Source organism: Spermophilus citellus (assembly GCF_964194105.1).
Source record: "Spermophilus citellus genome assembly, chromosome: 4".
In the NCBI taxonomy this organism is placed as follows: domain Eukaryota; kingdom Metazoa; phylum Chordata; class Mammalia; order Rodentia; family Sciuridae; genus Spermophilus; species Spermophilus citellus.
Genome location: NC_138185.1, coordinates 139,018,436 through 139,042,104, shown reverse-complemented (window position 1 = coordinate 139,042,104; position 23,669 = coordinate 139,018,436). Strand labels below are relative to the sequence as shown.

At 40.1% G+C, this 23,669-nt stretch overlaps 2 protein-coding genes across 2 annotated transcripts in view; one reads left to right on the top strand and one right to left on the bottom strand.

Annotated features, from left to right (window-relative positions):
• FSIP1 (fibrous sheath interacting protein 1) overlaps window positions 1-1,258 on the bottom strand; it is a 233,583-nt gene extending 232,325 nt beyond the window's left edge. Inside the window, exon 1 of the mRNA XM_081290126.1 lies at window positions 1,121-1,258. The gene's annotated coding sequence lies outside the window, so the exon portion shown is untranslated. The remainder of the gene's footprint in view (window positions 1-1,120) is intronic.
• On the top strand, window positions 547-23,512 carry LOC308648211 (uncharacterized protein; the record flags this gene model as incomplete). The annotated part of the gene is made up of 5 exons (XM_081292878.1): window positions 547-623; window positions 1,101-1,418; window positions 8,897-8,940; window positions 22,990-23,284; window positions 23,365-23,512. The coding sequence occupies 4 exons, from the start codon at window positions 547-549 to the stop codon at window positions 23,202-23,204; spliced, it is 654 nt and encodes a 217-aa protein (XP_081149004.1). The 3' UTR covers window positions 23,205-23,284; window positions 23,365-23,512.
• Between the last annotated feature and the right edge of the window lie 157 nt (window positions 23,513-23,669).

The window sequence follows — 23,669 nt, the reverse complement described above, 5'->3', positions numbered from 1 at the left end:
AGTACATCTACACAAGGGAATACTACCCAGTAATAAAAGAGAACAAGTAACTAATAGAACATAAAAGAGTAACCACCGTGTTTTACGCTAAGGTGAAAGAAGCCAGATTCAAAAGGCAACATAGTGTTTGCTTCCACCAGTTAGACCCTCTGGAATCGGTAAAATCTATGGACAGAAAACTGTTAATAGGTTAAATGAGACTGGAGAAGGGATTAACTACAAAGAGTACTAGGAGAGATCTAGAAGATTTGGGAAGGGATGATAAAATTGTTCTATATCTGGATATGGGGGGTGGTAATTACATAACTGTATGTGTCAAAATTCCTAGAACTATGCATTAAAAAGGTGAATTCTACCATAAGTAAATGAGACCTCAATTTTAAGTTACTATCCTTGTACCAGTCTTTAATTATGCTCATTCACAAGATAAATTACAATTGCTACACCAAAGGCCACTTGTGTTTCAATTTTGATAGTATGCCAAATTGTGCTCAAAAAAAGAAAATGTACCAAATTACACTACCACCAACAGAGTATTGTGATAAGATGAATAAGCTTCTCCACATTTGCTTGGTGCCAGTCTGGTTTTCATCAAACCCTTTTTATCTTCGCCAATCTGAGAGGTATCCAAAGGCGTCTGTTAGTTTGATTTACATTCCTTCAATTCTGAGAAAAGTTGAGTCTCTAGTCAAATTTTACTGGCCTTCATTTTATTTTCATTTATTTTTTCTTCTATGAAATGTCTATTTGCATCCTTTGCATCTAGTTTAAACCACGGATTAGTTCTAGCTCTTTATTGGCTTAGATGGCGTGGGAGTCCTAACGCTCGGGACATCACTGCCAGGTCCAAGAAATCCTGACAAAACACTCCCAGCTCCCAGCGCAACATCAGTCCCAGAGGCTTACGCCCGCTGGTCCCCACCTCGCCCGACCTGGCCCCTCCGGTGGTGGCCCGCCCTGGGACGGAGCCCGCCCCACAATCCTCCCGCCTTCTCATTGGCCCTGCCTGCTGTCCCTAACAGCCAGTCTTTTGTCATTCAGCCTGACACGAATCGGCGCCGCCCACTCATTTGCTGGTAACGGCGACCGAGTTCCGCCAGTGGCCTGTGCTGTCCCTCACCTTCTTGGCGGGAAGTCAGAGCTAACCGCCAGCCGTTAGGGAACCGACTCGCTCAAAAATGCGCCGCTCACACTCAGTATCACACTTCTCCCCAAAGGGGAGGAGTCTTTCCCGCCAACGCAGCCTCTGGGGGTGAAGATGCGACCGGTTCAAAGCCCTTCTGCCTCTGGAAACGCTGTTCCCCTGGCAACCAGAAGCAGGACGCTCCTAGTCTCGCGATAAGAGAAAAGGAGCATACCATCCAGAAATGGGACGTAGGGGTTCTGGGCAGCGAGGAAGACTGCTATAACCCGCAACGGTGAGAAGCTGTGGGGGCTCTGCTGTCTTCTGTCTTTGCAGCCGACGTTGTGTTTGGGGAATAGTTTGTTCGTATTTAGGCTGGTCTCAGAAGGGATAATTCCGTTGTTTGTCGGGCTTTGGGTCCCTGTTAATGATTTCTTTCCAGCTAGCTACCCTTTCTGATCTTGGTTTCCTCCACCATAAAATGAGGGCGATAATTATTCCTGCCTTTTAAGTCTTGTACAGCTGAAAGAGGTCATGAACCTGAAGCTCTTGGTAAATTTTGGGTGCTGTGTAAGTTTGTTTAAATATTAGTTTTGCACAGATTGGGCCATAGTCCAAAAAGGATAATAATTGCTATTTGCACCTTTTATTTTCAATTTTTCTAATTTAAAGTTCATTAAGACTTTCCCTGGACCCTAAACTGATTTTTCTCATCCCTAGTACCATCAAATTTCTGCTGCATTCCACTCTCCAGTCTGGACAGTGCTTTACAGTTTACAAACCATTCTCACATTCATGGCCCCTTTGTCCTCATTATTTTAGGTAGGTAGAATGTATATTTTTTTCGGTCTTTCTCAGTGGAGCAAATAGGCATAGGTTAAGCGAATTGCCGGAAGAACACAGCTATAATCTAGGACAGTGCTGGTTTCTGGTGTAAATGCCATCCACATGCTGATGAATCTGTATTTTTATCTCCAGTCTAGACTTCTCCCCTGACTTCTAGATTCCTTTATCTAACTGTGTATTTAACATTTCTGCTTGGGTGTGTAAGAACCATCTCAAACTTAAAAAGTAAAAAATTAAACTACTTCCCCACTCCAGCCCCCATCTTAGTAAACAATAATTCCATCCTGCCAGGTTCAGAACAAGAACTTTGGAGTCATCCTCAATTCCTTGTCCTCTCATAATTTGTTATAAAGTCTTTCTACATTCAACATATATCCAGAATCCAAGCAATGCTCATAACCTTCAAGGTTTCCATTCTGGTCCATAGTGCCTTCATCTCTCATAAAGATTTTTGCAGTAATCTAACTGTAGTGGGTTTTTTTTTTTTTTTTTTTTTTTTACCTTCTGTACCCTCGATCCTATTTATTAGCTTTCCATTACTGTAACAAAATACCTGAGGTAATCAACTTATAAGGAAGAAAAGTTTTATTTTGTCTCATGATTTCAGAGATTTTAGTCCATGATAATTTGGTTCTGTTGCTTTGGGCCTGTGATGGCACAGTACTTCATAGTAAGGGCACATGGCAGAGGAAGGTTGTCCACTTCATGGCAGCTTAGAAGCAAAGAAAGAGAAGGAAGGGACCCAATATCTCCTTGAAGGGCATGTCCCCCAATGATCTAACTTCTGTCCTCAAGGCCCCACTTTCTAAAGGTTCCACCATCTCCCAACAGTACCATAAACTGGCACCCTTTGGGGTACATTTATCCAAATTACAGGAAATGCTTTATTTTATTTTTAAGGAGGAGAGGTACCATTATTTGGATTCTGATACTAAATAGCTGGGAACTTGCAGGTAAATTCATAAGCTTTTATGGGCCACAGTTTCCTCATTTGAAAAATGAGGTTATACCAGTTTTTCAGTTCTTCACTCTGCTGCACATCAGAATTGCCTGGAGATTTTTCATAAAATACTGATCCTTGGCCAGGCATGGTAGCAAATGCCTGTAATCCTAGTGGCTCAGAAGGCTAAGGCAGGAGGATTGAAGGTTCAAAGCCAGCCTCAGCAAATTAGCAAGCCCCTAAGCAACTCAGTGAGACTCTGTATCTAAACAAAATATTTTAAAAAGGGATGGGAAAATGTGGCTCAGTGGTTAAGCATCCCTGGGTTCAATCCCTGGTACCAAAATTTAAAAAAAAAAAATACTGATCTCAGGGCCGCACCTGAGATCAAATGAACCTGAAACTTGTAGAACTTCTCAAATTTTAATATGCAGACATATCATGTGGGGATCTTGTTAGAAATGCTGATTCAGTGTCAGGTGGGACCCAGGATTCTTAACAGGCTTTCAGGTGATGCCAGTGCTTCTGGTCTACCAGATACAGTCTGAATCCGTAGCTATAGACTGGTAATCTCCACGTGCCGGCACAATGTATATTTTCCATGAAAGAGGGCCATTCTTTCCAGTTTTTATTTTTGGTGACTAATGGTGCCCATTAAGAAAACAATAGATTTGATGTTTCTTAGCAATGGGAGTGGTGGATGAGAAAACTAAGAAAAAAGCAGAGTTATAATTAGTACACATGATGTTACTAATTATTAGTGAATATTAAAGTTATGTTCACTTTAATATAAAAGTCAGGATCAATGGAAACTTGGTTTCTCTTCGCTCTTTGTAGCCTTCCCAAGTTAAGTCCCCACTAGTTACATTTTATATAAAACTCATCTCATTTTGAATTGTTTTCTGTCTCTGTGTTTTTCTCACTTTATTTGCCTCCTACTGCTTCCATTTTGCAAACTGTGTGCCTTGAGAGCAAACTAATAAACTGTAGTGACTGTGTATTTGTTTCTGGAAATATTTCTGTGTCAGCTATTATGGGTGTCTCCTTCAAAACAATTTAACATTCAGATATAAGTCAAAAAGCACCATATTTTTCTGCATTTCTGCAAACATAGTCTATAAAGTGTTATGCCTTTCAAAGTAATTCATAAAAATTTCTTCTAGAGTCAAGATATTTTCAGCTAAAATTTCCCTGGTCTTACCCCAGGTTGATGACATATGGTAGTGTTGGTTTTGAGTTAGCTTTTGTTTTGTTTTCAATCTCTCCCTACTCTTGACATCCTCCTTCTGAGAAGAGTCAGATTTGAATCAAAGAGGAAGAGCCCACACTGTATTCCATCTGGCCTCCAACTACCAGTCTCATTGCCCCCCTTTCCCTTTTCTCACCATAAGTGCTTACCAAATATAACAAATAGAAGAATCTCATTAAGCCTCATATCATAGATTCCACCAACTGGATGGGGTAGAGAGAGAAGATGGGAGGGGAGGGGAGGGGGGATAGTAGGGGATAGGAAGGTAGCAGAATACAACAATTACTAATAGGGCATTATGTAAAATTGTGGATGTGTAACCGACGTGATTCTGCAATCTGCATTTGGGGTAAAATTGGGGGTTCATAACCCACTTCAGTCTAATGTATGAAATATGATATGTCAAGAGCTTTGTAATGTTGTGAACAACCAATAAAAAAAAATAAAATAAAAAAGGGTTCCACCAAAAATAAATAAATAAATAGTCATTTCTTTTGAAGGGCAGTTAATAAGTGTATGCCACTGGACAGTTCCCACTTTTTTAAGAGTCTATGCTTAGCATTATTAAATGTTACATTTATTGTTTAGGACATACCTTGGATGCATCATTTCACTTCATTTCATAATATACCATGAGTTTGCACAATTATTATTCAAATTTATGCTTGAAATGCAGGGGATTAAAAGGTTACTTTTTCCAAGATAACCCAGAAACTGGCATTGGGATTCCAAACCAGGTTTCAGTCTGTTCTCTGAACCTCCTCTTGGGCCTTGATTTCAGGAAAGAGGCTAATTGTATCCACTAGATGGTGCTGATTGTCTTCTGTTAAAAGAAAAAAAAAACTGCAGTGGCTTTTCCCAATACCCTCCCTGGGTTTTAGATGTGATTCAAGATGCCATTGAATTGAAATACATTGTATGTTCAAATTGTGCTTAGGTGCATATTTAAATAACCATCTAAATAGAAGTGAAAATTAGATCTAAAAAAAAACAGATTTTTAAAAAATCTCTGTACATGTTATAAATATGTAAATATAAAGTAACTTTGAGAACCTGAAACTTCTTACAAATATTTACATAAAATTGGCAGATGAGAAAAGAAGTTCATTTATCCCTTTTATACTATCTCCGTTCCGTTCAGCACCTTTTAATCTAGCTTGGCCACAGTGCTATTACATAAGTAAGGGTCATGAACAGGGAAGTAAATAAAGCTTTAAAGAACAAAAAGCACATTCTGGAACAAGTAATCTTATTTTTATTCAAGGTAAAATGCACTTTATATTTAGTAAGTGTTTCATATCTTTTTCATATAGTACCTTCTTTTTGCACTTAAAATCTGAAATAAATCACTTCATGTGGTTCTAAGAATCATAAGAATCATTTGAGGCATTATTAGTTATAGTCCCTATTCCTTATTCAATAGGTAGAGGCCCAGTCCAGAAACTTACATTTTAACAAGTATCTTGGTGATTCTGGTATGGCGGAACCATGAACTTACTGTGAAAACCACTGGCTTATAGTTTGTGTTTCAGAAGATAAATAGTAATGAGGCCACTGCTCCTGGAGGCACCAAATTGCTGTCATGGAGTTGTGCAACAGGGACCCTCTGAACGGTGACATTTGGTCTTCCTTTGTAAATGTAAGCTAGAAAACAGAAACATTTTCTCCTTTTCGGCTTCCTTGATTCTGAAATTTTCTCCTCGTTTTTCCTGTCTATTATGAATTCCTATACCGAATTAGGTGCTGGTCAATGGATACCATCATTTTTTTAAAAATCAAGGAAAAAAATTATAAAGCTTGCCTCAATCCTGTTGACTTGAAAACATGCCTATACTCTGAATCTTTTTAAAGTGAAAAGGGTGTTACAGTTTGAATATATTGTATCCCCCAAAAGCTCATATGTGAGATAATGCACGAATGTTCAGAGGCAAAATGATTAAATTAATTATGAGGTCTAGCCTAATCAATGGCTTAATCCATTGAGTTGGATTAACTGGGTGGTAACTATAGGCAGGTAGGGCATAGATGGAGGAGATGGGATATATATTGTATCCCTGGTGCATAAAGCTCTCTCTGCTTCCTTATTGCCCTGTCCTGAGCTGCTTTTCTCTGCCACATCCTTTCACCATGATGTTCTGCCTCACCTCAGGCTCAGAGCAAGAACGTCAACCATCTATGGACTGAGACCTCTGAAACTGTGAGTCCCAAAATAAACTTTTTCTCCTCTGAATTTTTCTTTTTCTTTTTTTTTTTTTTTTTTTTTTTAGGGAGGTTGGTACCGGGGATTGTTCTTATTGGTCTTTTGGTCACAGGAGGGGAAAAGCTGACTGAAACAAGGAGTTAGCTCATACATTGTCATGTGACCTTGTTTAATTACTTCAAGGGATATGAATTTCAGTGGGAGGAAAGGGACTATCCAGGAGATGGTAGAGATGTGTAAAATCAGCATGCACATACAGAACAGTGAAGTTATCACCTTCAGTTCCACAAGAGTTATAGAAGCTTGCTCTTAAACATAAAGTAAACAAAAAAAAAATGAACATGTCCCTTGCTATTTGGGTTTGGGGCAGTCATGAACTCAGTTCTGCTCTCAAGAGATCAGCTCTATCAAACAAGTCATTCTCACCAAAAAGGGAGGAATATCTTCTTTTCTAAGGCAGTTCCCTCCATAAAAGAACACTTAACTTTATCATTATATTGCTAGCTCCAAAGTTTGGTTCCTCCTGGAATTCTTTTGTGTGTGTGTGCATTGTAGTTGAACATAATGATGGATTTATTGTTACATAGTCATACATGCATGCAATGTAACAATATAATTTGGCCAGTTTCAGCCCCCACCCCCACCCCCAGCACTTCCACACTCCCTCCAGCTCCTGCAATTCACAATTACATATAAGAGGAAAGGAGGAGTAGGAGGAAAATTATATAAGTGGAAGAAACGATTTATAGTAGAGGGGATGGAGAGAGAGTAGGGGAGGGGAGGGGAGGGGAGGGGTGAGGGGACAGTGGAGAATGGGATAGACAGCAGAATACATCAGTCACTAGAAAGGCAATTTGTAAATCAATGGAAATGTAACTGATGTGACACAGCAATCTGTATACGGGGTAAAAATGGGAGTTCATAACCCACTTGAATCAATCTGTGAAATATGGTATGTTAAGAACTATGTAATGTTATGAACAACCAACAATAAAATAATTTAAAAAAAAATTAAAAAAAAAAAAAAGAATTAAAGAATTGCAGAAGCTTTCCAAAGCTAGCTGTTGTTTCCGTGGCTGGATGCCGGCTGGGATTACAATGCTCTACTCCTGACTCTTCTCCATGCCAGCAGAGCAGATGAGACACGGCTTGTGAAGAAGGGCTGAAGAGTTTAGTAATTTCACAGCAATAATCAATCCTGGCTGAAACCCATGGTTTCTGAACACCATCCCTGCATTCGGTGTCATGCTTCATGCTTCTGCCTGCTGACAAGCTCATTTTTCAACCCAAAGCATAACTTTCTGTATTGAGCTTGGTCTCTCAGATCCCAGAGGAGTTTTGTTTACTGTTTTGAATCTCTTGATCTATATACTAAATACAATTTTATCATATAAGTTATAGTAAATCTTTATTATTATGTAAACCTTTGTATTTACTTTAGCACAAAGTAAAGGAAGTTAAAAACAATTAACATGGCAGGTTAGAAATGTATTCAAACCAAACAGTAAGGGTTTTAAGCAGCAATGTACAGAAATGCTTTTTCTCAGAGTTAACATCTCAGAGATTAAAGAAATAAGTAAACAACCATAGTGCTTCAAGCTGCCCCATCCTGGAATTATTATTTTTTACAGATCTTCTTTCTTAGTTGAAATTCAAAGTCATCTTTCTACTATTTGGACATACAGTGTGTTTATTAAATTAGGAACTAGTCATCCTTTTGATGACTATTAGCTTTCTACCTTAAAATATTTCCATATCTTATCATCCTAAATCCTTATTTCATGAAGGGCACTTTATTTCCCCTTCATTTTATCATAATAGTTAAAACAGAATTAATATTACAATTTAATTAAAATTTTTATTTTATATTCCTCTAATTCATACAAAAAATATTTTTAAATTATGCATTCCTGGATGCCCAATCTGTCTCTGCTAAGAACAGCCTGGGCTGGGGCCAATCTCAATCTCTCTCAGTCTCGACTTCTTCTTTGAGTACGAAGAGAGAGTAGAGAAAGGTTCTAAGGCGGTTTCAGCTCCAAGACTCTGTGATCCTCCTACTGGCCTCCAGTGACTAGCAAAGACAGAATGAAAAGTTATAGGGAAATATTTATCTTCTCAACCTACTATCTTCTGAATTATTTAACTTCATCATGAAAGAAGTTTGAAAGCATTGGTTTCCACTCTCTATGTCTTGCTTACAGAATAAACATGTTTTTGAAAATCCTTGGTTCCCCTCCATGATCTTAAAAAAAAAAAAACTTAATCTCTTCAGCCTCAAATTCTTACTAAATTCCAGTAGTGGTATATGACTAGACTAAGATCTCTAAATTATAAGTGCTCTTACTGTATAAGGTAACTGTTCATTTTGTGAAGAAAGGAATTTTCTGAATTAAAAAAAAAACTTGTGATCATCTATTTAAAAAGTCATGCACTCCAGAAAATATAATTTTCACTTTCCTTCTGCAATTTTTGCCTGTAGATGAACATTTACTACACTCTCTCGTGGGGTTTTTTTTTTTCCTCCCTAAAACTGTCTAGAGAGCAAGGACTATGTCCTGAACACTTCATGCTCCACTGTAATAGTAAGTATTAAATGTAATAACATTGACTGTTGTGAGTGAACAAATCTTGTCAGTATATTATCAAGATTACCAAGCACCCCTCCAGAGCTTGGGCAATGGGTAAGAGTGATCTGATGGCAATGACTCTGAAACTAACTACAGGTAAACTCACACCAGAATCAGCAAGGAGGAGATGAGGCACAAGATGATGCCTGTGAGTACTCTCAGCAAAGCCATCTCAAGCCTGGCATTCCTTTAAAAGTTTCTTAACATTTAATGTAAAACTAATGCCTCTACCACAAAACAGGGGGGAATGGTGAGGCAGAAGAAAATTTGGAAAATAACATTGAGGGCTGGGGATGTGGCTCAAGCGGTAGCGCGCTCGCCTGGCATGCGTGCAGCCCGGGTTCGATCCTCAGCACCACATACCAACAAAGATGTTGTGTCCGCCGAGAACTAAAAAAAAATAAATATTAAAAAAAAATTCTCTCTCTCTCTCTCTCTCCTCTCTCACTCTCTCTTTAAAAAAAAAAAAAAAAAAAGAAAATAACATTGAGAAAAACAGCTGCCAGGCATTAAGGATTTTAATCTAGTCCCCAGTACAGTTTAATAATATGTGCCAAGTGGGCATTCAAAAAATAGTCATGATAACGATAGATGATGATCATCAGTACTTTGGAGGGTATAAGCGGAAGAATTGGGCTTTAATGCCTTCTGTACTGTTTTTAGCTGTCTCTAACTTGCTTCATCTCTCAGGGCTAATCATGCAGCCATCTGCGCCTCTAGTTTCCCCATCTGCAAAACAGATCATATCATTTCCTACAGAAAGTTTGTGGGCTGTGCTTTAATATCCTCCAGTGAAACATCATATATAAATAAGAAGCCAAATGCTACCAAGGGAGAAAACTTTAAGACAGAGTGTTATATGTTAAAATTAATTAGAACTCCTAAATAATATTCTAATGACTTGAAGTGGTTGGTACAAAGGTACTGATATTGCACTCACTTTAGATTTTAAACAGTCAAGAGTATAAATTATTAACAGATATACAAATTCCAGGTAAATTTGACTTAGTAAATTTTGTATATATTTATCCAAGATACTATGTGGGTTCTAAATTAATTTCTGAAACAAACTAGCATTATTTTTTAGTTGTCAATGAAACTTTATTTTATTTATTGATTTTTATGTGGTGCTGAGAATTGAAACAGTGCCTCATACTTGCTAGGCAAGTGCTCTGCCACTGAGCCACAACCCCAGCTCCAAACTAGCATTATAACTTAAACTTACTCCAACAAAATAGTGCTGTCTCAAGAGCACTGTAATAAACACACAAAAGAAGAAATGTTTCTTCTTGATTATCCAGAGGATATGGGAGGGAAGAATAAAATTTAGATTAGCTCATAATTACCTAGTCTATACAGAAAAACCAAAGGAATTACCTGAGTAAATGAACATGATATAAGCATCTCTGCAAAAGCCATTGGTTACTCTCGCCTTCCAGCCTAAACCGCTTTGTTCCTCAATTCCCTGTAACAATGCACATGGCTTGTTCTCATTTGTTTAGTCTGATTGTGCATTGCAAAATACAGAAGCTTTTGAAAGTTAACTTGTATTTTTTATCAAAATAATATGTTTATATGGTTTTAAAATATAACCAAAAAACATAATAAAACAAACAAACAAAAAAACAGAGAGCTCCAGAGAATAGAATCTGCAATAATTTCAGCTGTCTCTTCTGACATTCACACATCTCCATATTTCTAAATAATATGTATATTCTACTCTCTTTTGAATTATCCATTTTGGACATAATTTGATTGCCTCCTGTCATGGTAAATGAGGATACTGCTCTCTTGTACAAACATCTTTTCTACTTCTCCACCCTCTCAATATCATTGTAATTTTTTGGTTAAACCAACATCTGGTGTTTATGTTAATATGTTCTCATAAATTTCATTCACCTCTAAGGATCAGAACCTATTGCTGATTATATTTCCTTGCTCATCCTTCACTTCTCCTGAAGTTAATATTGCCTTATTGTTTCCTTTGCTTATTTCTCCGTATATGCATTGCCAATTCTTCCTACACCTCCCAAACACCCCTCTGGGCAACAGTAACCTATGAGTTACTGTTTTCTTGGAGACATCCCTCCTGGAGAATTCTATCTCCTCCTCTCTGGACTGGTTGTTCTCTCTGTCTGCCAGCAGCACATCGTTCTGAAATTTCCTCCTGTGTTTATTGTTGTCATTTTTTTGTGTGTGTTCTTGGTTCTGGAGATTGAAGCCAGGGCCTCATACATGTTTAGTACATGCTCTACCACTGGACTACACCCTCAGGCTCTCCTCCCACTCTTATCCTTGAAGTTCCCTTGGCTTATATCCTGAGTTGGCTTACTGTTTCCTGGACTTTGCATCTTCTTCTTTCATGCTTTCACCTTCATTTCTTGAAGCACAACATCTAGTAGCTTTCAGATTATAAAATCAATATATTGGCAGAAAAAATGATAACTTTCGCCAGATGTATATCTCTAAAAACGGTTTAAATGTGGACCCTCCAAAATTCAAGAGTTGAAACTTAATAGCTAATGTGAGGGTAGGAAAATGTTGGTCCTTTAAGAGGTGATGAAATCATGAGAGCTCTTCCCCTCCTGAATGGAATGAAAGACGCTTCACAAATTCATGGGACTTGCTCTTCTACTTCCCAACAAATGAGGACACAGCATTCCCATCCTCCAGATAATGCAGAAACAGGGCACATCTTAGAGTCAGAGAGTGGCCTTTACCAGACAATAGGACCTGCCAACACTTTGATCGTGGACTTTCATATTCCAGAAATGAGGTATAAATTTCTGTTCTTTATAATATATCTAGTTGGTGGTATTCTGTCACAGCAGCCCAAATGGACTAAGCTATGTCTCAAATCACACTGCTTCAGCTTGACCTGTGGCTGTGAACACGCTATACAACGGTCATCCTAAAATCTCCTTTTTCCATGACACCCCCTTCTCTCTATCACTTTTCTGTGTTACATACCCTGTGTCTAATCTCTGACTTCCTTTTGTTTTTAAAGGAGAATATTCTCTGTTGGCTTTTAGGAAATGAGTACATGAGAGTTTTTTGAGACTTATATGTTTGGAAACATCTTTATTTCACATTTGAAATTGGGCTGGATATAGAATTCTAGATTGGGAATAATTTTCCTTCAGAACAATGAAGGCACCATTCTATTATGTTATAGCTGCTAGTGTTGTTGTTAGGTTCAAGGCCATTCTGATTCCTCATCCTTAGTACATGACCTATTTCTTCTCTCTGAAAATTTATTTAATTTTCTCTTGGTCACAGATCTTTTAAAATTTCATGATGAGGGGCTGGGATTGTGGCTCAGCGGTCGAGCACTCACCTAACATGTACAAGGCCCTGGGTTCGATCCTCAGCAGCACATAAAAATAAATAAATAAAATAAAGGTATTGTGTCCAACTACAACTAAAGAATAAATATTTTTTTAAAAAATCATGATGATATGTCCTATTTTCACCCATTTTGTTGATATTCAATGGTCCTATTCAATATGAAAATGAGACAATTTCCTAATTATTCATTGATTGTTTCCTTCTTTCCATTTGTCTCTTCTTCTTTCTACCTAGATTCCTCTCTAAATTACTTATCTATTGTCCTTTTTTTCTCTCTCCCTTTATCTTTTTACAATACTCTCTGGGATATTTCCTTGATTCAAATTCCATTGAGTTTTTTTGTTTTGTTTTGTATTATTTAAATATTTACTTACTTTTTAGTTGTGGTTGGACACAATATCTTTATTTTATTTATTTATTTTTATATGGTGTTGAGGATTGAACCCAGGACCTCACGTGTGCTAGGCAAGTGCTCTGCCACTGAGCCACAACCACAACCCCTGTTTTGTTTTGTTTTTATGCTATGAAGTAAATCCCAAGGCCTTAGAATATACCCTTTAAGGTATGCAATATCTTTTTTTTTTAAGAGAGAGAGAATTTATATATATATTTTTTTTTCAGTTTTCGGCGGAAAACATCTTTGTATGTGGTGCTGAGGATCCAACCCAGCGCTGCACGCATGCCAGGCGAGCACGCTACCGCTTGAGCCACATCCCCAGCCCAAGGACACTGGTTTTTAAAAAAGTTTTCTCCCTGTGTATTCTGTTTGTCCCCTGGGTATCTTTTTTCCTGTGCTCCTGTTGTAGCATCAGTTTTTTTATGCGAGACACTTTCCTCAGACAAATGAGATTCCTTGGCTGTCTACTCATTTTTAATTGGGTTGGAAAAGACATGTTGATTCGTAGCTTTACAGTAGGCTGATCTGGTTGGGCTGTATTGGGGAAACGTCTCCTGTTAGCACTTTCAAGTCTTTTTTCTTAGTCTAGCCTGATTCCTCAGAAAAGGCACTTCCAGTCTCCTTGAAAAATAGTAGAATATGGGGTAAAGACTAGGAGGGGCAGAGGCTGGTAAATCTGGAGGGAGAAATGGTAGCTGACCCAGAAGTGTGGACCAAGACAGCAGATCTAACAAAGCCCTAACTGCCCCTCAACCTCCCCCACCTTATATCCAGTTCCAAAGCTAAAACCTTAGCCAAGCATTACCAATTGTCAGAAACAAAACAAAACAAAAACAAACCTCTAGCATAAAAAGCAGATTCCTGGACAAACCCACAGAAAAAAATTATCCATAATATCCCTAATACCAGAAAATATTCAGACCCTTATAAAGGAAAAAAAGTTCTTGGGAATGTCTTATTACTTTTGTGGGGTAAACTGGGCCCAATATGCTTCTCTCCTATTCCTTACGTCCTTATGGATTTGTGACTTATTTTTTGACCCCTTAGCTGGAGTTTTGGAAGGATTTTAGGAAGGAAAAATTAGATATGTATAATCAATCAGCCTTCCTTTATCAAGAACCATAAATGAGAGCTTGGCCAGTAGCTCAGTGGCAATGCACTTGCCTAGCATGTGTGAGGCACTGGGGCTAATCCTTATAACCACATAAAAAATAATAATAATAAACAAATAAAATAAAGGCATGCTGTCCATCTCAACTACAAAAAAAAATTTAATAAAAGAACCATAAATGATTTCCTTGTGACTATTCTTCATTAACTTAATATAAAACAGATAAAGCAAAAAGAGATAGATCTCAGGTAGGAAAACAATGGATTAATCTGAGAAGGTTATTTTATTGAGATTATATCCCTGAACAGGAGCAGCTTTCAAATATGTTCTTTGCAAATAATTAGTTAGTATAGATATTTGAGAGTACTTTCAGCAGAAAAATTATAAAATGCTAGCTCAAATTAGTGCACACAAGATGAAATTTATTACCTTATGTAACTGGAAGTTCAGAGGTAGGGGCATATGATTAAGCAGCCCAGAAACATCATTAAGAACATGTCACCATGTCTCTACTCTGCTGTCCTTTTTGTCACCACCTTTTCAATGCTGGTTCCTCTCACGGTCATCATGACTCACTGCAGTCTGATCTCAGAAAGAGTAATTAATCAATAGAAGCTTCCTTTCTTGTTACTTTACTGTAACCCAGGCAGATCCTCTCACTCTGCAGTCATTTTCAGATATTAAAAGTCCAGTCCAGTTTAAAACTATACAATTCTAGTCTCATATTCTTCCCTCCTCTACCTCAAGCATGAAAGCTGAGGAACTCACCACAGGATGATGAACATCAACTCCATCTGTATCTCACTGTACCCTCTTCTGGGTCTCCCTATTGCCTCCATGAAGGAAGACTGGGGAGGGGAGATATCTTCTCCTTGACAGGCACAGCCATGGTCCTCTCATTTGAGTACTGTGGGGCAATCTGTGGAGGACTGACTTGTGGCCCTCTTTGTATACCTGTCAGATGTCAATTATGGCACTTGTCCGACTACTTTCAACCCCCTCACCATTGTCCCACAGCTTCCTTCTAGATTGGCCAGTAACCTCCCCTCAGGCCAAGTTTCTGTGGTTTATACTTGACATTTGAGAAAACCACCCATCCTCATCATGTCACAAGGTGGGTGTGTAAAAGGCCTTCTGTCTTGGATTTATCTCCAATTCCTTTCCCACATCTCAAAATTGATGACGAGCACATCAGCAAGTACACCCCCTAATCAGATTTCCAATTGAGGAAAAGAAGGCCAGCCTTGCATTTTTCACTGAGCAGATGTCTCATGACCTAGATAATGCTGTTTAAATTTCTTCTGTCTTCACTCTACATATAGCCTGGGTATGTGTGGGGACAGGGAGAGGATTGGGGCAGCAACGCTCATTCTGCTGCTTCTTAATTAATCATAAGAATATGAGAACTTTAGCTCCTCTTGTCCTCAGTCTGGGGACTTCAGCTACAACCTCAAGACATTAGTAAAAGTTCTGCTGAGCATTTTGTTTTACAATCTTAAAACAAAATGGCGGGGCTGGGGGATGTGGCTCAAGCGGTACGGCCCGGGTTCGATCCTCAGCACCACATACAAACAAAGATGTTGTGTCCGCCGAGAACTAAAAAAGTAAATATTAAAAAAAATTCTCTCTCTCTCTCTCTCTCTCTCTCTCTCTCTCTCTCTCTCTCTCTCTCTCTCTCTCTTCAAAAAAAATGGCCAGCAGAATTCTGGTTAAATGCTTCCTCATTCATATATAGAAGGAGAAGCTCTCTAATTGCTATAATTCAGACATAAGTTGTCCCCTGAGAAGCTAATGTGTTAAGCAATGCAGGCACGTTCAGAGGTGAAATGATCAGATTATGAAAGCTATAACCTCATCCATAGACTAAGTCATTTGGTGGATGAATAATTTGAATGAATTACTAGGTAGTAATTATAGATAGGTAGGATGTGTGTGGAGGAAATAAGTCTATATAGACCTTAGGGTAGTGTTATATAATACTGTCTACACCAAATTTCCTCCATAAAATCTACCAATGAAGAAAATGTATAGGGAATGAGACTCTTAGTAAGAGAAAGTCAAAACAAACTATTAAAGTCTTCATAAGCATTATGTTAATATAGAATAACAATAGTCTATAACATCATTAAATTTCAGAGTTGAAATTTCAACTCCCTCTTCAAGGTTTGAATATAAACCATTTGCTTCAGTCCACAAACTAAGTGTGAAAACATAGAATTTAAAATTTTCATTTTATTTTAATTTTCATTTTGAGACCCTGGGATGATAGAAATAACCTCAGACAGTCAAGATTTCCTTCCTTTTCACTTTTATACCATGGTATTATGGGAGATGATGGTGGAAAGGGCAAATGTCTCCAATGTCATTGCTCAGTGATCCAAGAAGTTTGTCACTAAGAGATTCAGCTTTCTTGTCCACTGGCACTTATAGGTCTGAAGCTTCATCTTTTAAAAAAAAAATGACACTCATGAAACATCTATGAGGCTCTGCCTATGTGGACTCATTACAAAACCCCATATACTAGGGATTCATGACCTGGAGAGCAGGATATATGCAGATTCCCTTTGTAATTGCACAATTTTTTGTGTTGCTGCATCCCTGGGACTTTGCCTGGGAAGCAGTCTTTGGGCCCATTTAACCAGAAAGTGCAAATTTCTGCATTCTCATCACTTTCCTCTGGCCTCTCCCCTCTATTACTTAACCCCAGGGAAGCTTTTTCTATCGGTAGAGATGGCCCCGTTCTCTTCAAACCACCTCAAATCTCTGGTTATCCCAACCTTAACATTACTGATTATCTTAACATTACTTATTATTTTAGACCAGATATTACTTTTTTTTGTAATGGGCTGTTTTGAACATTAAAAGGTGTTTAGTAGCATCCCTGGCTTTTAGCCAATAGATGCAAGCAGCATCCTCCAATTCTTGACAATCATTACCAAAAATCACTCTTAGCTAAACCCAAGAGTCCCCTCTGTTTTCAAAACCTGGGCTTTGATACAAAACAACAAACAAACAAACTAACTAAAACTAAGAAGAAACTCAAAGGCAATTTGCTTTTCTTTGAGGCAATGAATGCCTCGTCCACCTCCATGAAGCCATGCATGTAAATGGGAAGGGCAAGGCGAAAGGCAAAAGATATAGTAAATTAGATATACAGAGAATGCAGTTAACTTTTTTAAAAATTCTGATTTGATATCTATGACAGCAGAATGCATTACAATTCATATTACACATATAGAGCACAATTTTTTAACTCTCTGGTCATACACAAAAGTAGAGTCACATCCTTCGTGTCTTCTTACATGTACTTAGGGTAATGATGTCCATGGCATTCCACCATCTTTCCTACCCCTGTGCTTCTCCCTTCCCCACCCTCCCCTTTTCCCCTTTGCCCTTTCTAAAATTCATTTAATCCCTCCACCCCCCCACACACACACACACAGAGTATATTATGGATCAGCATCCTTAAATCAGAGAAACCATTTGGCATTGGTTTGGGGGGTTGACTAATTTCACTTAGCATTATATTCTCCAGCTTCATCCATTTACCTGCAAATGCCATGATTTTATTCTCTTTTAATGCTGAATAATAATCCATTGTATACATATGCCACATTTTCTTTATCCATTCATCTACTCAAGGGCATCTAGATTGGTTCCACGATTTAGCTACTGTGAATTATGCTGCTATAAACATTGATGTGACTGTGTCCCTGTAGTATGCTGTTTTTAAGTCCTTTGGGTATAGACCACAGAGTGGGATAGCTGGGTCAAACGGTGGTTCCATTCCCAGTTTTCCAAGGAAGAATGCAGTTAATATTTTAAAAGCTTTATCCTACAGGTGTTTTCTCATCTCTTGCATTAGAATATATATTCCATGTTCATTCTAGCACCTTATTTGTGTGTATATTACATTTTATGTATGGACTGTAATGAATAAGCATATAGAAACTGAGTAGGAAGGAGAAGTATTTAATCACTAAATTCTGATCAATGCAGCTAAAAAAAATAATTATTCTTCACATCTAACACACATGTCTGGAACCACGTTTCTCAGTATTGAACTTGCCTTCCAGGTTCAGAATTTACCCTTCCTTTAGTGAATGAGAGCAAGGTTTGGGTGTTTGCAGGAGAAGATGGATCAAAAACCTTGCATTTTATGCCTTTAACTTTTGCAGGAGTCCTTCTGAGGAAATCAGTAAGAACCAGCAATAACTCTACTTTCAGCAAACCTTTCATTAGCTCATATGTGAGGGAGATCTCACCATTGCCCCAGGGGCTGTTTCCTCTCATTTATTGATTCATTTATCATTTATTCATTTAAATTTGGCAATAAGAGGCTCCCAAATTCCCAGAACATGAATATCTGTGGAGATTTCAATAAAACAGTGCTAGAGATAACAGTTTCAGGCCTTTATTCTACTGATGAACCAACTTATCCCTTTCACACAGGAAATCGTAAAACACTGGTTGGAACCTGAGGCTAAGAGAAGGAGAGAGAGTTTAGCTTCTGAAACCTCACATATGGAAAATCTAAGATCATTTCAATATTTTAAAAACCTCACACAAAGAGGCTTTTGATGTTGCCCTGGGCATTAGTACTTATTTCAATTCCTGTTTTATTCATATTCCCCTGCTATTTACCATGATTCATTTTTCTTTTGACTATAGGACTCTAATATAGTACACTAGTTGTGACATAAACCTGCTAAATTTTTACCACTATTTGGGGAAAAGTAATCACTTTGTTATAGTGTTATTTATGCTGTATGTTAGTACAATAGTAGACTTCAATATGAAAGCATTAACCCTTCCCCTATACTAAAACTCAATCTAAAATAATCTTTCTTCCCTAAGCATCAGATCTGTCAGGCAGCAACTGTGTGTACACTGAGCCTCCTCACCCCAGGTGCAGATCTGTCAAGAACCCAGCATGATCAAGGACAGGGCAGTGGCTCTTTTCTCTAGTACAATCAGACTTGTGCTTGAACTCCAGATGTTAATTTGGTGCAACAGGTGATAAACTGTAGTTCCTTTTCTAAGGATAGGTCAGTTTGGGTTTGCATGTCTGTCTGCCCCTACCCTATGTATACTCTGCTATACTTATATATCATTTCCAAAGTAAATGTGCATTCATATTCAAATATGACTTATAGGTTTTTGGAAAAGTTGAACATTCTTTTAATGTCCTTTTCAAACTAAGAATTGTCTAAAGAAATACTCAGGTTTAGAGTTTCTTTCTTCGGGAATTCAAATAGACCTTTGGCATTACATACTGCCCCCAAATTATCATCTTTGTGTTTCTTTTTTAAATTATTGTTGGAATAAATGATGATGACATCAGATAATATAACTTTCTGAGTAACATTCCAAATAAATTTCCTGATCACTTTTTTTTTTAAAGTGAGCTGTATTATTGTGTCACTTGGATTGCACCTGAAAACAGAGCTCCAGAAAGGGCTTTGTGCAGGTATATTTGGAAGGTGATCTCTGAAGGCATGAATGAGGCTAGAGGAAGCAAGACAAGAAAGGAGGAAAAGTCAATATCAAGATGTGTTATTTAATTACCATGGTGAGCAACAGGGACTCAATTCTGCTTGGTCTCATGAGGATGGGACAGATGTCTCCCATAATTATCTAGCATAAGGGCAGAAAGCAGGGGTACTTATTCACTGGTTCCCATGCCCCACTCTCCACAGCACAGGAGGTAGAGAACGATCCCAGGGAGGAAAACAGAAGCTAGGACTTGACTACTTCCAGGGGAGTGAGTGGATGGAGCCAGCAGATAAGTCCACTGCAGACTCAGCCAAAATCAGATTGGAGGCGAAGTATGTGAGTCCATGCAACAGAAACTTCTGACACAATTATTATCCCTCCATTTTACAGAGAGACAACTAGAGTGTGTGGCAGTAACCTCACCTGCCTAAAGTCACAAAGCTGGTCGTGACAGGTGTTAGGAGTCGCCCTGGCTCCAAAGGCTAACTTCCTCATCTCCCAAGAAGAGCCATCCAATGGTGAGCCCTGCTGGCTCACATGATCCTGCTGTCCAAAGGTGAGCTCTGCTGGCTCACATGATCCTTACCCACCAATCAGACTAGCCCTGCTGGCTCATATGATCCTTACCCACTGTTGAGAGCCACAGCTGCAGGGGCCCCAGCAAACTTCCAGCTGCCAGCAAACTTCCAGCTGCCAGCTGATGATTGGCTCACAGCGGCCCCAGCAAACTTCTAGCTGCCAACTGATTGGCTCCTCTGTGGTGATGCTCATTGGGCTATTTCCTTGCCCTTTCAGACCACGGAGCTGCTCATTGGGGGACTTTTTTTGCTCCGTCCACGCGACCCAGCCAATTGGCCTCAAGAGCAGGAGGGGTGGGGGAGGTTGAGAGGCTTGTGGGAAGCCAGTGGTGGCCATTGGGCTCTGAGGGGATTCCTGAAGAGCTGTGTGGTGCGGTGTGTGTGTTCTAAAAATAAAGTTCGTTTCTTTTGACAAGTGGCTCCTGAATTGTGCCCAGCCAGACTGCGGCAACCCACTGTCAAACCGTTCAACCATTAAACTGTCATAACTGTCCAACCACCCACAGCTCTATAAATATGCAGAGCTGTTCCTCAATAAACAGGCATTTTCTCTGACAGCGAGCCTTGTTTGTTCTTTCATTGGTGCTGAAACCCAGGAGGGGAAATGCCTCGCTGCTCAAGGGCCCCCTCTCTCAAGGCTTGCCGTCCTCGTCCACTCTTTCGAGTGCTGCTGCTACTCACACAACTCTAGCTCTTCAGTAGGTGAGTTCCCCTATCAGGTATGCAACTTCAGATGGGCTATATGCAGGGGTTTTGACCGTGATAGTCCGGCAAACCTCTGACGCCCAATCTGGAGGAGAGAATGCACCCCACTACGACCTTCACGGTGGACTCTCTGGAACCCGGTTCATGAGCAGGAGATCCTGAGGGGTGGAAGAACAGGCACTCCTCTCTCTCTCTCTCTCTCTCTCTCTCAACCACCCTTGTCCCTCTCCTGACCTATGGTGGCCTCTTCTTCCCTCCCTGCAGACTCCCCCTTATTAAATTCTGCACACAAGATTGGCCTTACTATCAATTAGACAATCAAAGTCAATGGCCCCCAGGAGGATCCCTAGATCCTGCAGTTCTCAGAGATCTGTTTAACTTCTGCAAGCACTCAAAAAAGTGGAAGGAGATGTTGAGGCTTTTTCTCTTCTTCATTCTCACCCCCACCTATCCGGCAGATGAACCCCCTCCCTACCGACCTCCCCCATCGGATCCGTCCAGCCCCTCAGGTGCTCCCCCTGACTCAGCCAACACCTTTAGTCCCGCTCCCTAGTCCCACAAACCATGAATCCCTTAAGAGAGGTTGCTGGACCTGAGGGCATTATCCGGGTACATGTCCCATTCTCTTATGAATGACCCCATGCAACTCGAGCAAAGGTTGGGCTCATTCACCACAGATCCCACCACTTACATAAGAGAGATTCAGTGGGTCCTCCAGGCTCATAGCCTCACTTATATGTTATTGGCTAATACTCTACTTCTTGAGGAACATACCAGAGTCTTGGAACTTGCCAGAGCCCATGTGGATGAAACTCACTGAATTAATCCCAATCACCCTCCAGGGCCACTTGCTGCCCAAGAAACTCCCGACTAGGATTATACACAAGCTGGCATACAGAGTAGGTACCAATTCTCCGCATATATTATTGCTGGGCTCAAAAAAACGGCACATAAGGCCGTCAATTTCCAAAAATTACAAGAGACCCCATCGGAATTTCTGAATCAGCTTACGAAAGCCCTTCAGCAGTAACCTAGATCCCCAAACCCCAGATGGCCGTCATGTCCTTATGACATATTTCCTCTTCCATCTACGCTCTGAACTCTGGCACTATCAAAACTGGCTCCTTCCTGACACCAGTCTCTTTCAAAACCCTACCTCCTTAACACCTGGTCAACTTGTTTACTATTGCCCACCAGGGAAAAAGCCCCCTCTAAAAGCAAAATGGGAGGGTCCTGCTCAGGTGATTATGTGCACTCCCTTGGTGGCCAAACTCAAACTACCTAGTAACCAGCTTACCCCATGGATTCATATTTCCAGGCTTAAGCCCGGCACTCCTACACCTTCATCAGAAGAGCCAACAATCGTCACCTGTCATTAAGTACTCTTGTCAATGCTCCCCCTCATTTCTGGCCCCTCTTGGGTCCTCTCTTCTTACTATGTCTGAAGATTCAAGGCAAGTGACCCTAAGGGCCCCCTCCAGCCAGACCCCCCCCCCACTTGCTTGAATCTGGCCAGTAGTGGGACCGTTGTGTGTTGTCCTTCTGACAAACCACTTAGGTGTCCAGAGTATGGTGACCCCTGAATAAGTGTGATCATAAGAGAGCACTTTACCAATTGCCTTCTGGGCCTAAGGAGGAACATGTGTATTTTGTTTACCCTCCCAGTTTCATAAAAATTTCAAGTATCAGTATTTAAATTTGAGGTGTTTCACATAAAACCTGGAGATATCTGACTGCTCTCAAAGGGAAATATGGTAACAATGGGCCACGGTCCTCCCTTGGCCGCCTTCAAGAGAGAAGCAAGCTGGTACACCCAGGTAGGAGAAAGTTTGAAGAGCAGCCTTAATAGAGAGGGAGCTAGATTGGACTAGGAATGAAGAGTGGAATTGAGGGTGTTAGGTGAAGGACAGGCTGATCTTCAGGGCATGCCAAACAAAGTAAGCTGCGGAATGACCTAGCTTCTCAAACCTTCTGTCTGATTCTTTTTTTTTTTTTTTTTTTTAGTTATCGGGGGACACAACATCTTTGTTTGTATGTGGTGCTGAGGATCGAACCCGGGCCGCACGCATGCCAGGCGAGGGCGCTACTGCTTGAGCTACATCCCCAGCCCTACTCTGTCTGGTTCTTTATCACCTGTTTGCTTCAAGCCCAAACGCCCAAGCCCCCGCTCAAGGCTGAACACTCAACCCCCCACTCAAGGTTGAACACTTAACCTCCCTTGTGCCAACAAGGCAGCTTGCAGACCCAGAGACCCCATTAGATTTGGGCTATAAAAACTCCCTGTGCCTGTTCCTTCCCCCTATCATAAAGTTCATTCAGACTCAGGTGGGTAAAATTTCTAATCAAGCTTTTAACCAGCTTCTCCTCAGGAATTACCAACTCCTGGCTACTGATGATACCTCCAGTTGAGACCTATGCTGAATGGACTGAAAACATCGTGGGTCTGTGGTGGCAAGGAACCTTCATTGATACCAGTCTTCTCTGCCCTCCTGTGGGGGCTCCTTACTTCCCTCCTCTCTTTCTCCCACGCTGCCCCATCACAGCAGGAAGCATCCACAATGAGTCGACGCCCACTCTCATTTAATAACAAAGAGGGGGAAATGTTGGGAGTCGCCTCAGCTCCAAAGACAAACTTCCTCATCCCCCAAGAAGAGCCATCCAATGGTGAGCCCTGCTGCTCACATGATCCTTACCCACCAATCAGACTAGCCCTGCTGGCTCACATGACCTTACCCATCAATCAGACTAGCCCTGCTGGCTCATATGATCCTTACCCACCAATCAGAAAACACCCCGGCCAACTGTCAAACCGTTCAACCATTAAACTGTCATAACTGTCAAACCACCCCCCGGCTCTATAAATATGCAGAGCTGTTCCTCAATAAACGGGCATTTTCTCCAACGGCAAGCCTCGTTCGTTCTTTCAATAGGGCCAGGATTTGAACAAGAGAAATCGGACCTTGGAGGTCAAGGCCCCCACCACCATGCTAGTGACCATCTCTTTTGCAGGATACAGATGTCAGTCCAGTCTTCCCTTGTGCAACTCCAC